General features: G+C 56.3%; 6 protein-coding genes across 8 annotated transcripts; all 6 read right to left on the minus strand.

Moving 5' to 3' along the window:
- Positions 1–462: 462 nt before the first annotated feature.
- Positions 463–2,085, minus strand: ABB37_04781 (putative mitochondrial diacylglycerol kinase-like protein; the record flags this gene model as incomplete). The annotated part of the gene is made up of 1 exon (XM_015802576.1): positions 463–2,085. The coding sequence occupies exon 1, from the start codon at positions 1,822–1,824 to the stop codon at positions 463–465; it is 1,362 nt and encodes a 453-aa protein (XP_015659020.1). The 5' UTR covers positions 1,825–2,085.
- Positions 2,086–2,424: 339 nt separating this feature from the next.
- On the minus strand, positions 2,425–5,095 carry ABB37_04782 (putative protein farnesyltransferase alpha subunit; the record flags this gene model as incomplete). 2 transcript variants are annotated; one of them, XM_015802578.1, is made up of 1 exon in its annotated part: positions 2,425–5,095. In XM_015802578.1, exon 1 carries the CDS (start codon positions 4,807–4,809, stop codon positions 2,425–2,427), a length of 2,385 nt encoding a protein of 794 aa, XP_015659022.1. In that variant the 5' UTR covers positions 4,810–5,095. The 2 variants fall into 2 exon arrangements, with proteins under 2 accessions (XP_015659022.1, XP_015659021.1); XM_015802577.1 differs by having other exon boundaries at positions 2,425–4,905.
- Positions 5,096–5,282: 187 nt separating this feature from the next.
- Positions 5,283–7,505, minus strand: ABB37_04783 (hypothetical protein; the record flags this gene model as incomplete). Its single annotated transcript, XM_015802579.1, has 1 exon — positions 5,283–7,505. The coding sequence occupies one exon, from the start codon at positions 7,503–7,505 to the stop codon at positions 7,014–7,016; it is 492 nt and encodes a 163-aa protein (XP_015659023.1). The 3' UTR covers positions 5,283–7,013.
- A 606-nt stretch (positions 7,506–8,111) lies between these two features.
- ABB37_04784 (putative fumarate hydratase) lies at positions 8,112–10,041 on the minus strand (the record flags this gene model as incomplete). Its single annotated transcript, XM_015802580.1, has 1 exon — positions 8,112–10,041. The coding sequence occupies exon 1, from the start codon at positions 9,816–9,818 to the stop codon at positions 8,112–8,114; it is 1,707 nt and encodes a 568-aa protein (XP_015659024.1). The 5' UTR covers positions 9,819–10,041.
- An 878-nt stretch (positions 10,042–10,919) lies between these two features.
- ABB37_04785 (putative fumarate hydratase) lies at positions 10,920–11,411 on the minus strand (the record flags this gene model as incomplete). The annotated part of the gene is made up of 1 exon (XM_015802581.1): positions 10,920–11,411. The coding sequence occupies one exon, from the start codon at positions 11,409–11,411 to the stop codon at positions 10,920–10,922; it is 492 nt and encodes a 163-aa protein (XP_015659025.1).
- Positions 11,412–12,017: 606 nt separating this feature from the next.
- Positions 12,018–14,074, minus strand: ABB37_04786 (putative fumarate hydratase; the record flags this gene model as incomplete). 2 transcript variants are annotated; one of them, XM_015802583.1, is made up of 1 exon in its annotated part: positions 12,018–14,074. In XM_015802583.1, the coding sequence occupies exon 1, from the start codon at positions 13,722–13,724 to the stop codon at positions 12,018–12,020; it is 1,707 nt and encodes a 568-aa protein (XP_015659027.1). In that variant the 5' UTR covers positions 13,725–14,074. The 2 variants fall into 2 exon arrangements, with proteins under 2 accessions (XP_015659027.1, XP_015659026.1); XM_015802582.1 differs by having other exon boundaries at positions 12,018–13,947.
- Positions 14,075–14,501: the final 427 nt, after the last annotated feature.

Genomic DNA, 14,501 nt, shown 5'->3' on the forward strand with positions numbered 1-14,501 from the left:
CTGCTTAACGGCAGCAAAGATTAAAAAAAGAGCTTGGGGAAAAGTGGCGGCAAGCAAGCGGGCGAGTGCGCTCTCCTCCCGTCAAATTCAAAGTGTTGCTGTAGTACGCGTATTCACAAAAAAAGCGGATAAGAAAGAAAAGCAAACAAACAATAGTCTACAAGAGAGCATCAGGGCTGCTTGCCACGTACATGCCAGCTGCCATTAAAAAGCGCATGCTGCGAGTAGCTACAAATGAAGTCGTGACGTGCAGGAATATTTCGTGTCGTTGGTGTTGCGACGCACATAGTGAAAAGAAGAAAGGGAAAACAAGGAAGGCAAGAAAACAACACCTAAAAATACAACGCACACACACACACATACAAATATAAAACGGCGGTGATATGGATGACACTCATATATATATATGTATATTGTTTGCACAGTGCGAAGACGCCATTATATGTCAGGGCGCCTTCACGTCTACTTGTGCTCTCTCTCGCTATGCAGCGCCTGGACCGCCTCGTCGTTCGTCTCCTTCTCCGATGACGACGGCGGCGACCCGCGCATGCCCAGCGACTGTGACTTGAACTCAATCGCCACCTTTACCATCTGATCCGCCGTGCCTATGGCCGCAATCGGCTCCCCGTCGTACTGCATCGTAAAGTTCGCCGGTGCGTACAGCACGAGCGAGGACGCTTGCCCGAGCTTTTTGCCGGAGCGGGTCTGCGTGCCGACGCCCACCATGTGCCACACGCCCTCCAGCGCTACCACCTCTACCTTGCCATCGTCCACCGCCGGGGCATCATACTGGTGGTGGGCGTCGCCCCAGAGCACGTTGCCGCCCGCGTAAGTGATCATGTTCGACACCACGATCGACTTCATGTTCGATGGCACCTTCTGCGCCGTCCCGTCCAAAGTCAAGGAGAGCTGCTTCTTGGGCAGAGTGTTGGCGCAGCACATCGCGTTGCAACCGAAGCAGCCGTACCACATTTTGTTGATCACACGCGACTTGCACATCTCCGGGTTGTGGTCGCGGAAGTCGCCGAACTGCTTCGCTACCTGCGCATCAAAGCCAATCGAGAAGTAGTTTGTGAAGACCTTCTTCACTTCTTTCGGGTTGGATGAGAAGGACCGCACTGGGAGCGGTGATGAAAACTCTTGCTGTTGCTCATGCTGCTGCTCAGCGCTGTCGTCTGCCTCGTCTGGGCGGCTGTATGGATGGTGATCTGCCTCCTCAAAGCTGCGATCTTCTTTCTTTTCTTTTGGCCGCGGTGACGCCGGGCTTTCTCCTGACTTCTTATGTCCATTCACCGCACCGGAGTGACCGGCCGCGACCGCGTCGTGATCCACCGCCGTAATGGATAGCGAAAAGCGGTCGATCTTGCACGGGCGCGCCGCAAAAAGGCGGCGGAGTAGCTTTCCAAACTGCTCCTCCGCTTTCACGAGCGGGGTGTGGTAGCCGCCACCGAAGCCGAGACTGCGACTCAGGTCGTTGCCGGTGCCCATTGGAATCACCGCGATTGGTGCCGTTGCCGGCCCAATCAGATCAGCAGCGCGCACCGCGTCGACGATGTCCAGTCCCAGTGAAACGGTGCCGTCGCCTCCCGCCACCACCAGCAAATCCGGCTTGCGCTGCGCCACAAATTGCTTCGCCTCCTCGATCAGCGGGGGCTTCCCTTTCACAGGAAATAAATCGAACACGTTGTCCTCGCCGAAGTGCTTCTTGAGCTGGTCCGACACGAAGAGAGCGGCGGAGCGTTCACCGCTGCATTTGTTGACCAACGCGCACGGTCGCTCCGGCTCGGAAAAGAACTGCTGGTTGTCCGTTGGGTAGTCCGCCATGACTGGGCTGACTCGCTTTAGACGACGCACAGAGAAAGAATTAATAATAATAACGGTGTTTTGTTTTTACGCAGCAGCACACAAGCGAACGCGCCGATGTGCTTTGCGGCCCAAATGCGGTCGCAGAGGGGAGAAAACAAAAAAGAAAAAAGGAGACGAAGAGGTGGCGAGCTGAACGGGGCGTTGGGGGCCTGTGCGCCTCTTCAAAGCGGGTATACACAGCAGATGCGTGGAGAAGGGGCAGAAGTGTTGCAGAGCACCTACGTTGGGGAGAGGAGAGAAAGCTGGGAGAAGAACTGACGACAGAGGAAGGCGGAAGATGCTGCTGAGGCCACGGTGAGTTTCCGTGCTAACCAAATCCGCACGGCGCAGGTTTCAGCGCGAAGAGCACAACAGCCACGACAAAAATGCGGGCGCCCAGCAGGTTTGCCCACCGCAAGTATGTAGGCACGCCTTGAAATGCGTCTCTTTACATGAGGTTATTCTTATCAGCTTTTACCGCCACAAAATGTAGAATTCCATGTGATGATGCAACCCAGAACCATCACGTCATCGACTCTTTCTCTCTCTTTAAAAAAAAAGGTGCGCATACGAGACCCGTTACAGCACTACTCTGTAACCGCGCTGCATCGTGTTCATGGCCTCAAACTTCCAGTACTTGAATCGTATCGGATCCTCCACGCTGAGCCGCTTCGCCAAGTCTAGCGCGGCGGCCTCATACCACAGGAAGCACGCGACGGCCCTGTCGCTTTCCTGCTCGTCTTTGTCGTCCCCCTCTGTTGTTACTTCGCCGCTTTCCCACGGCAGACACGAAATCCACTGCGATTTTATTCCCTCCCTGTATGCCTCCGGCGGCCGCCGTTGATGCACCACACACCGCTGCCCTGCGCTCAAGTAGAGCCCCCACATCTCCTCCAGCACCGCTTGACACAACAGGTACTGGGCGGTGCTGACTTGGTGGAAGTTGTCGAGCATGTATTGCGAGCTGCGCTCGTACAAGGTGGTCAACAACGCAACCTTCTGAGACGTTGCACTCGCAGGGGATGGCGAGGAAGACGAAGAGCCACCTCCAGTGGTAGCTGCGGCACGTAGTACGCGGGCGGACTGCCCTTCCAGCTCCGTCACGCGCTGCCGAATCGACGTCTGCAGCACTCGCTGCACGTGCCGAAGAACCGAAAAGCTATCGTGGTAGTCCGACCACGCGAGTCGGGGGTGCCGCATGCAGCGAAACACCGCATCGCACGCAGGTGCGGTGGTGGCCGTGTCGACCGGGTCATCCCCCGCCTGCGCACCGAGATCCGCGGCAGCCGCGGCGACCGGTGTGCACAACGGGCCATCGCGAAGGTAACGCAGAAGTTCCTGCGCGGCCGGTGTATCCTCCGTACTGCCGCGAACACTGGCGCCTGTGCCCTCCGCATTTTCCTTCGCACCACGCAGCACGGCGAGCCGCACCGCGACGGTGTGGAAGAGCGTGGCGATGCTGCGAGCGTGCGTGTAGGCAGACTCGTTTGTTGGGTCCACGTAGAGCCATTGCAGCGCAAAGTCCACCTCGACCATGCAGAGGGTGTGCACGACGTCGCGAAACTCCGCCTCGCTGACATGGGTGTTGCTGTCGCCATCACCACCACTACCTCCGCCGCCGCACTCAAAGCACGGTCGCTGCTGCTCCTGCCAGAGTCGACGCAGCAGATCCTCTTTGAAGAGCGAATAGCGGTGGCACCAGGCAGAGTTGTTGAGGCAGTCGCGGTGCAGAAGCTGCGCCGTGAAGTCCATCTCGTTGGTGAGGGAGCTCGGGGGGAGGGTTGGGCGACGGGATGCCGGCAGGGCGGAGGCCGAATCCGCCGATGACGCGAAAGCCCACGCCGGGTGCACGCGAAACGTCCATGGCCGCTGCGCCGCCGCGGTGAACGCCGTCAGCGCCGCCCAGTTCGGCGGGTGCAACAGAAACGGCAAGGCGTGCAGGTACCACGAGAGGTGCAGCCAGGCGTGGTAGTTCTTGCTGTCCTCCTCGCCGAGCACCGCCTTGATCGTTGCGCGTTCATCGACGTCGGCGAAACGCAGGCCGTGGTGTCGCTCCAAATAGGCCGAAAAAACCTCTTCACTCTCGAGTAGAGACTGCACGGATTGCTTCAGTGCTGCTGCGGCTGCGCTGCTTTCATTCGGTTCGACGTGCGCCGCCGGAGGAGAGCCGGTGGTGCTCTGCTGCAGGGCGTAGCAGAGGAGCTCCCTGCGATGGTGCCATACCTGAAAGTTCTTGTGATAGAATCGCGTAAAGCAACCGACGGCGTTGAGCTCCCAGCGCACCGCCCTCCACGGGCTGAGCGGCATGGTGGGCAACGCGTCATCCACGGCCGCCGCCGTCGCATCGCTGTTCCAGAACAGATCCGACGCCCCGGGGAGCCAGTTCTGTGCGACCAGCTCTATCTTCTTGGTGCTCTCTTTCATTTCCGCCAGCGCCGTCGCCTTCACGGCAGCCCCGGCCGTGGTGTCGGAGGAGGAAAGAAGCACTTCTGGCAGCGCCTGCGCCGGAAGGCGATCGCGCGTTGCGCGCCGCAGCACGTCGGGCGACATAATCACGTCACGCCGGTCCTTCCACACCGTGTAGTTGGACGTGCACTGACGCAGGGTGAACCCGAGCAACAAAAGCCACCGCGCAGGCGAGGTGTGAAGGGCACGGATGATCGGACCTGCGTGGTCGCCACGGCGTTGCTGGGCGACCGCCTCGGCGTACTCTACCCGGCTGCGGAGAGCGCGGTAGAGCCCGTAGATGAACTTAAAGTTGGGCGAGTAGTCGATGTGGGCTACAGGGTGGAGGGAGGTGGTGGTCTCCTCTTCCGGCGTCACATCCTTGGAGAGCGGGAGAAAGGTTTCCACACACGCCAATTGGTAGAGGTGGTCTCCGTCGATGGAGCTGAGGGAGTGCGCAGAGGTGTCCAACAAGGAGGAGGACGATGAGGCCGATCGATCAGGCGGTGCAGCCGACATCTCTACGGCTTAGTACCTCGCAGTGATGCGGAAACGGAGGCCACTTGCTTCTTCTTCTTCTTGCGCTTGAAGGCTGCTCGTTTACTGAGGATTCACTTCAGCGACGGAAACGAAGTGAGGCGAATGGGAAAGAAGCAGCGATTGGGAAAGAGCGCCAAAACATGCAGACATGCTACCATAGACCCGGCACGCAGGTGTTTCGATTTCCTGGTTTTGCGGAATCTCGGTAACACGCGGGCGGCGGAGCAGAATAATAAAAGCAAGAAGCGCGACTCCCTCTCCTCCCTTTTTTCATTCAAGAAATGCAAGGCGAATGAAAAAAAGAAAGAATAGAGTTCGCAGCGGTCCACGTGGAAGAGACGCGACCAGATGAGCGCATACTGCCCCGCCGCGTCCACGAGGGAGAAATGAATCAGCAATACAGCCGTCCCGGTGACCCATTTTCCATTCTTGTTATTGGTGTCGGTCGATTTGAATGAAATCCTTATTAGATCTCCCTCCCAGCTTTTCCTCACATTTTTCTGTGAGCAGAAGACGTACAATTCTTTTTTCTCTTTTCTTTTATTGGTACCAACCAAACAAGAAATAGTGATAATAAGAAATTCCAAGCATTTCACACCTAACGCATATATTTTGTGTGTGTTGTCCATCACCCTTTTACTCATTTCTCTTCTCTTCCGCCCTCCCCCCCCCCTCCCCTACGTGCGCAGAGGAACCGGCGGTAGCTGCCTTCCTGTCCGTTGAAGCAGCGACGAAGACGAAGAGCGGAATGCCCCCAAACGCGGAGGAGCAACGGAAGAAAAAAGAAAAAGAAGAGAAGAAAGAAAGAAGAACAACACAAAGAATTTAAGTTCAATCCGATTCGTGACGAGAAATTGTGAAGCACAAAAATAGAAGAGAAAAGAAACGAGGAGCGACGACTCGTGAGAGGGACGAAGAAGAAAACCGGCATTGGCATCCGGAAGGAAAACGAATCGAAGCCGAAAGAGATGATTATTTTTTGATCGAATGAACACTTTCATGTGCTCGTCTTCTTCACCATTTCAATGCCTTTTTTTTTTCCAACAGCCAGCACTGCTGTGTGACTTCTGTTCTTTCAGTGCTGTCCGCATAGTTTTCACTGGGGAGCTTTTGAGCCTCCCAAAAAACAAACACACATACGAGAAGAGAAAAAAAGGAAGAGAATACACGAGAGTCTGTTTAAAGCTCCTCACCTCGAACACGAACGTTCAGATTATTGTATAAAGTACTTTTTTTTCTTTGCGCATGTGACGCCGACGCAGTTCGCCTGAACGAAACCTTTATCATTGCATACACCACGCAATGCCGATCCCACAACTTCGACCCTCGAAGTTCCCTTTTACGGGGGCAATAAAACGTTGATCCTGAAAGCAGAAGAGAGAAAGAAGAAGACACTGATACGTGGTAACACAGAGAGCATGTGCGGAGAAAAAAAGAGTGTCATTCATCGAGGAGCTCAAGTTTGCACGCTGTTGTGCTGCATGGCAAAGCAAATAAGAATCGGTGCTCCACCACCACCCACGCGCAAGTCCCACACCACAGCGGGTATGCGCGCACCGGTGTGCTTGCGTTCTCTCCCCCGCCTTTTGCCCTTTTACGCTGCGCTTCTCCTCTTTCGCATTCGATGGCCGCTCTCCGATCCAAGGCGATGGGCGACAACAGCAAAAGCAACAAGAAGCAACGGAGAACAAAGGGCATTCACTGTTTTCCTTTTGTGCCGTTCAAGAAACAACACCGTGGCTCGTTGCCGCTGCTGCTGAGGCACCTCCTTTAGCCAGGCCGAGAAACGAAAAAGAAGAAAAGGCCAATCAGCACACTTGCCTCATCTGCCGTAGAACAACAAAAAGAAGAAGTCGAAGAAAACGGACGAGGTTTGGACAGAAAAGACGAGAAACGAAGAAGAAACCGAAAGCGAAAAAAGGCTAAGCATTCGCACAGAAACGTGTATAGCGCGCAGGGAGAGTAGAGGAGAAAAAAATATATATAAACGGAAATCAACAGTAGTAAAAGTAATGTATGTTTTTCTTTATGTCTCTTTTTGGTGTTTTCTCTCTCTCTCCTCCCATTTATTTTTGTCTGATTAGTCCGAGTAAGATGTTAAGTTTTGTAAGAGATTAGTTTGTGCCGTCACCGTCGCCGCCGTGCGCGCGTGCGTGTACGGGTGCAACGCAGCGCTGCATCTTTCACCTCTCGGAACAACGCATCTTCCTGCTTTTGAGGGCACTGCTTTCTTTCTCCCCATTTTCCTGCTCTTGTCGCGTGCGGGCGACACATGTCTTCTTATGCAAATATATATGAGTATCCCGCTGAGGAAAAAGGGGAAAAGACCGGACATCGGAGGGGTAAAACAGGAGTGACGGGAAACAACCCACCACCGACACGACCCACAGACAAAGGAGACGGCAGCGCGTAATTCCAACGGAAGTGAAGGAATACGAGCCTGCACACCGCCATGACGCGCACACACGCATGAGGAAAAACAAAAAGGAAGCGAGGGAAAAGAAAAACGGAAACAAAAACAATCCAAAGGCATCAAGTGAGAAGCACCTTGCTGTGACGAAGGAATCATGAGCTCCATTCAACGAAAAGAAGCGGGAGGCACACTCACACCCGCACACAGTCAGCTCAGCACACAGGAAGACCAGAGATGGCCCACGCACCCACGCATAGACCATACGATCACACACCAGCGGCTCCTCGACATCTTTCCTCGCCCTACTTCTGAGAGGAGAAAAGGAAACAAAAAATGCCACCCGCGCCGGCGGTACGATCTCCTGCGGGGCCGTCGACCGCGAGCATCCGCTCGGCAAACAACAGAAGAAGGAGGAAAGAGGGGGAAAAAGCACGGAGAGCGCCGCGAGACCCGGCGAGCCGAAAGAGGAGAAAACGAAAAGAAGGGGAGGGGGACTTCACCAACTTACCGAGCGAAAGAAGAAGAAAAGAAGAGGAATTTGGAAAGGACGCAAGCTTGAACAACGACAGGTGGAGGGAAAATGCAGGTGAGTGGGGAGGGCAGCGTATGCGGCTTACGGTGTTACATTCCACAAACTGATGTTTTCTTTCACAAATATATGTGCTTTTCCCTCCATCCCCCCCCCCCTCCTCTCCCCTCTCTCCGTACACGTCTTCCTTCTCTGGTCGACTCAACCGCTTTCCTCTGCGTCGATCCTGCTGTCGTTTAGATGTCCCTTGCTGTGCAGCATCCCCTCTTCCATGTCACGCACGCAACGGCCCCTTTTCGGCATTGCAGCTCCCCTCCCCCTCCCTTGATTTCGCATGGCTTACGAGAGCAGCTTGGCGAACATGTCGTTGCCCTTGTCGTCCACAATGATGAAGGCGGGGAAGTCCACCACCTCAATCTTCCACACCGCCTCCATGCCGCACTCCGGGAAGGCGAGGCACTCCACCTTCGTGATGTTGTTCTTGGCGAGAATGGCGGCCGGGCCACCGATGCTGCCGAGGTAGAAGCCGCCGTGCTTCTTGCACGCGTCCGTCACCTGCTTGCTGCGGTTGCCCTTCGCCAGCGTGATGAAGCTGCCGCCGTTGGACATGAAGAGGTCGACGTAGGAGTCCATGCGGCCGGCCGTGGTCGGGCCGAAGGAGCCAGAGGCGTAGCCCTCCGGCGTCTTGGCGGGACCGGCGTAGTAGATGGGCGACGTCTTCATGTAGTCCGGCATCGGCTCCCCGTTGTCCAGCATCTCCTTGATCTTGGCGTGCGCGATATCGCGGGCCACGATCAGGGTGCCGTTCAGCATCACACGCGTGCCCACCGGGTACTGGCTCAGCTGCTTGCGCACCTCGTCGATGGGGCGGTGCAGGTCCACGTCGACCGCCGCGGCACTCATGTTCGTCGGTGCGATCTCCGGCAGGTACTGCGCCGGGTCCATCTCGAGCTGCTCCACGTGCACGCCGTCCTTGTCAATGCGGGCCAGCAGCTGGCGGTCGGCGCTGCACGACACGGCGAGGCCGACGGGGCACGAGGCACCGTGGCGGGGCAGGCGAATGACGCGGGCCTGGTGGGCGAAGTACTTTCCACCGAACTGCGCGCCGATCCCGCTCTTCTGCGCCACCTCCATCACGATCTTCTCCCACTCCGGGTCGCGGAAGGCGCGGCCGTACTTGTCGCCGGTGGTGGGGAGGGAGTCGTAGTAGCGGCAGCTCGCCAGCTTCACCGTCTTCATCGTCATCTCCGCGCTCGTGCCGCCGACGACGAGGGCGATGTGGTAAGGCGGGCAGGCCGCCGTGCCGAGCGTCTTCAGCTTCTCCTCCACAAACGCGCGCAGCGACTTGGGGTTCAGCAGGGCCTTGGTCTGCTGGTACAGGTAGGCTTTGTTGGCCGAGCCGCCGCCCTTGGCGATGAAGAGGAACTCGTAGGCGTTGCCGGGCACCGCCAGCAGGTCCAGCTGCGCCGGCAGGTTGTCGCCGGTGTTGCACTCCTTGAACATGTCCAAGGCGGCGGTCTGGCTGTAGCGCAGGTTGTGGTACTTGTAGGCGTTCCACACGCCCTTCGACAGGTACATCTCATCCTCGCCGCCGGTCCAGCAGAGCTCGCCGCGCTTGCCGAGGATGATGGCCGTGCCGGTATCCTGGCACGTCGGCAGCACGCGGCCCGCCGCCACGCACGCGTTCTTCAGCAGCGTCTCGGCGACGTAGCGGTCGTTGTCGGAGGCCTCGGGGTCCTCGATGGCGCGGCGCCACCCCTCCAGGTGGTCCTTGCGGAAGAAGTGGTGGATGTCGGTGTAGGCGCGGTGGGCGAGCACCGTCAGCGCCTCCGGGTAGACCTTCAGCACCTTGCGGCCAAAGACCTCCACCTCCTCGACGTACTTCTCGCTGCCCTCGATCTTGCTGTACTCGGTGTGCAGGTGGTGCGGGTCCTCCGGCTGGAAGATGGCGGAGAAGTGGAAGTCCTTGTTCACGGCCGACTCATCTTCAATATCCTTGATGCCGGCGCGGTGGCAGCCGATCTCGCACTGGTCGCAGAGAGACATGGTGAAGATAGTGTTACTTTTTGTTTTTAAAGCTAAGAGGCGAAGTAGACAAATAAAACTGTATTATAATCTTTGCTCTTTTTGATGGATAGGAAAGAAACAGCTGACACAGTAGAACGCGGAGACACAAACAGAATATAGATAAAAGCCAGTATACCTTGAGAGGAATCAGGACTCGTATCTTACTCGGGTGTGTGTTTTTGTGCTGACGATGGCAAATTGCTGGTTTATATGAAAATATACGAAAAAAGCGCAGATATATTTTTTTGAAGGGGCCAACAGAAAAGGAAAAAAGAGAGAAAGAAGAAGACACTGATACGTGGTAACACAGAGAGCATGTGCGGAGAAAAAAAGAGTGTCATTCATCGAGGAGCTCAAGTTTGCACGCTGTTGTGCTGCATGGCAAAGCAAATAAGAATCGGTGCTCCACCACCACCCACGCGCAAGTCCCACACCACAGCGGGTATGCGCGCACCGGTGTGCTTGCGTTCTCTCCCCCGCCTTTTGCCCTTTTACGCTGCGCTTCTCCTCTTTCGCATTCGATGGCCGCTCTCCGATCCAAGGCGATGGGCGACAACAGCAAAAGCAACAAGAAGCAACGGAGAACAAAGGGCATTCACTGTTTTCCTTTTGTGCCGTTCAAGAAACAACACCGTGGCTCGTTGCCGCTGCTGCTGAGGCACCTCCTTTAGCCAGGCCGAGAAACGAAAAAGAAGAAAAGGCCAATCAGCACACTTGCCTCATCTGCCGTAGAACAACAAAAAGAAGAAGTCGAAGAAAACGGACGAGGTTTGGACAGAAAAGACGAGAAACGAAGAAGAAACCGAAAGCGAAAAAAGGCTAAGCATTCGCACAGAAACGTGTATAGCGCGCAGGGAGAGTAGAGGAGAAAAAAATATATATAAACGGAAATCAACAGTAGTAAAAGTAATGTATGTTTTTCTTTATGTCTCTTTTTGGTGTTTTCTCTCTCTCTCCTCCCATTTATTTTTGTCTGATTAGTCCGAGTAAGATGTTAAGTTTTGTAAGAGATTAGTTTGTGCCGTCACCGTCGCCGCCGTGCGCGCGTGCGTGTACGGGTGCAACGCAGCGCTGCATCTTTCACCTCTCGGAACAACGCATCTTCCTGCTTTTGAGGGCACTGCTTTCTTTCTCCCCATTTTCCTGCTCTTGTCGCGTGCGGGCGACACATGTCTTCTTATGCAAATATATATGAGTATCCCGCTGAGGAAAAAGGGGAAAAGACCGGACATCGGAGGGGTAAAACAGGAGTGACGGGAAACAACCCACCACCGACACGACCCACAGACAAAGGAGACGGCAGCGCGTAATTCCAACGGAAGTGAAGGAATACGAGCCTGCACACCGCCATGACGCGCACACACGCATGAGGAAAAACAAAAAGGAAGCGAGGGAAAAGAAAAACGGAAACAAAAACAATCCAAAGGCATCAAGTGAGAAGCACCTTGCTGTGACGAAGGAATCATGAGCTCCATTCAACGAAAAGAAGCGGGAGGCACACTCACACCCGCACACAGTCAGCTCAGCACACAGGAAGACCAGAGATGGCCCACGCACCCACGCATAGACCATACGATCACACACCAGCGGCTCCTCGACATCTTTCCTCGCCCTACTTCTGAGAGGAGAAAAGGAAACAAAAAATGCCACCCGCGCCGGCGGTACGATCTCCTGCGGGGCCGTCGACCGCGAGCATCCGCTCGGCAAACAACAGAAGAAGGAGGAAAGAGGGGGAAAAAGCACGGAGAGCGCCGCGAGACCCGGCGAGCCGAAAGAGGAGAAAACGAAAAGAAGGGGAGGGGGACTTCACCAACTTACCGAGCGAAAGAAGAAGAAAAGAAGAGGAATTTGGAAAGGACGCAAGCTTGAACAACGACAGGTGGAGGGAAAATGCAGGTGAGTGGGGAGGGCAGCGTATGCGGCTTACGGTGTTACATTCCACAAACTGATGTTTTCTTTCACAAATATATGTGCTTTTCCCTCCATCCCCCCCCCCCTCCTCTCCCCTCTCTCCGTACACGTCTTCCTTCTCTGGTCGACTCAACCGCTTTCCTCTGCGTCGATCCTGCTGTCGTTTAGATGTCCCTTGCTGTGCAGCATCCCCTCTTCCATGTCACGCACGCAACGGCCCCTTTTCGGCATTGCAGCTCCCCTCCCCCTCCCTTGATTTCGCATGGCTTACGAGAGCAGCTTGGCGAACATGTCGTTGCCCTTGTCGTCCACAATGATGAAGGCGGGGAAGTCCACCACCTCAATCTTCCACACCGCCTCCATGCCGCACTCCGGGAAGGCGAGGCACTCCACCTTCGTGATGTTGTTCTTGGCGAGAATGGCGGCCGGGCCACCGATGCTGCCGAGGTAGAAGCCGCCGTGCTTCTTGCACGCGTCCGTCACCTGCTTGCTGCGGTTGCCCTTCGCCAGCGTGATGAAGCTGCCGCCGTTGGACATGAAGAGGTCGACGTAGGAGTCCATGCGGCCGGCCGTGGTCGGGCCGAAGGAGCCAGAGGCGTAGCCCTCCGGCGTCTTGGCGGGACCGGCGTAGTAGATGGGCGACGTCTTCATGTAGTCCGGCATCGGCTCCCCGTTGTCCAGCATCTCCTTGATCTTGGCGTGCGCGATATCGCGGGCCACGATCAGGGTGCCGTTCAGCATCACACGCGTGCCCACCGGGTACTGGCTCAGCTGCTTGCGCACCTCGTCGATGGGGCGGTGCAGGTCCACGTCGACCGCCGCGGCACTCATGTTCGTCGGTGCGATCTCCGGCAGGTACTGCGCCGGGTCCATCTCGAGCTGCTCCACGTGCACGCCGTCCTTGTCAATGCGGGCCAGCAGCTGGCGGTCGGCGCTGCACGACACGGCGAGGCCGACGGGGCACGAGGCACCGTGGCGGGGCAGGCGAATGACGCGGGCCTGGTGGGCGAAGTACTTTCCACCGAACTGCGCGCCGATCCCGCTCTTCTGCGCCACCTCCATCACGATCTTCTCCCACTCCGGGTCGCGGAAGGCGCGGCCGTACTTGTCGCCGGTGGTGGGGAGGGAGTCGTAGTAGCGGCAGCTCGCCAGCTTCACCGTCTTCATCGTCATCTCCGCGCTCGTGCCGCCGACGACGAGGGCGATGTGGTAAGGCGGGCAGGCCGCCGTGCCGAGCGTCTTCAGCTTCTCCTCCACAAACGCGCGCAGCGACTTGGGGTTCAGCAGGGCCTTGGTCTGCTGGTACAGGTAGGCTTTGTTGGCCGAGCCGCCGCCCTTGGCGATGAAGAGGAACTCGTAGGCGTTGCCGGGCACCGCCAGCAGGTCCAGCTGCGCCGGCAGGTTGTCGCCGGTGTTGCACTCCTTGAACATGTCCAAGGCGGCGGTCTGGCTGTAGCGCAGGTTGTGGTACTTGTAGGCGTTCCACACGCCCTTCGACAGGTACATCTCATCCTCGCCGCCGGTCCAGCAGAGCTCGCCGCGCTTGCCGAGGATGATGGCCGTGCCGGTATCCTGGCACGTCGGCAGCACGCGGCCCGCCGCCACGCACGCGTTCTTCAGCAGCGTCTCGGCGACGTAGCGGTCGTTGTCGGAGGCCTCGGGGTCCTCGATGGCGCGGCGCCACCCCTCCAGGTGGTCCTTGCGGAAGAAGTGGTGGATGTCGGTGTAGGCGCGGTGGGCGAGCACCGTCAGCGCCTCCGGGTAGACCTTCAGCACCTTGCGGCCAAAGACCTCCACCTCCTCGACGTACTTCTCGCTGCCCTCGATCTTGCTGTACTCGGTGTGCAGGTGGTGCGGGTCCTCCGGCTGGAAGATGGCGGAGAAGTGGAAGTCCTTGTTCACGGCCGACTCATCTTCAATATCCTTGATGCCGGCGCGGTGGCAGCCGATCTCGCACTGGTCGCAGAGAGACATGGTGAAGATAGTGTTACTTTTTGTTTTTAAAGCTAAGAGGCGAAGTAGACAAATAAAACTGTATTATAATCTTTGCTCTTTTTGATGGATAGGAAAGAAACAGCTGACACAGTAGAACGCGGAGACACAAACAGAATATAGATAAAAGCCAGTATACCTTGAGAGGAATCAGGACTCGTATCTTACTCGGGTGTGTGTTTTTGTGCTGACGATGGCAAATTGCTGGTTTATATGAAAATATACGAAAAAAGCGCAGATATATTTTTTTGAAGGGGCCAACAGAAAAGGAAAAAAGAGAGAAGTTATGGATTATGCTAAGGCACTGAAAGACAGTCGGGGTAGGGTAAATCTGTTGTGGACACAAGGCGTCAAGAAACGGGTTGCGGCAGTTTTTGTTTTGTTGTTGAGTGTAGGAGTGAACGAGGTGGAGAGAAGCGCGGACACACGTGAGCGGCAGAGCAGAGAGAGATGGGATTAGTAGAAGATGGGGAAGACAGTGTATGTATTTGTGGGGGAGGGGTGGGGAAGAAGGGAGCTCTCAGTTCCTCTGCGACGTCCGCCTTCATCCGGGTGGCTCGTCAGTGAACCACGTACAGGGACGGTGTTTTGGATGTGCACAAAGCGCGCCAGCGTCCTCCTGGCAGCACGTTCCCGAGGGATTCAGATCAATCTGCACTGGAGTCGTCTGCAGACACACCAGAAACAAACAATCAAAAAAAAACCAGTCCGTGTGTGGCGCTTTCGTTTCCGCTGCTTTTTTTCTCTTCTTTTTTGGAA

The sequence above is a fragment of the Leptomonas pyrrhocoris genome (genome assembly GCF_001293395.1).
Source record: "Leptomonas pyrrhocoris isolate H10 chromosome Unknown, whole genome shotgun sequence".
In the NCBI taxonomy this organism is placed as follows: Eukaryota; Euglenozoa; class Kinetoplastea; order Trypanosomatida; family Trypanosomatidae; genus Leptomonas; species Leptomonas pyrrhocoris.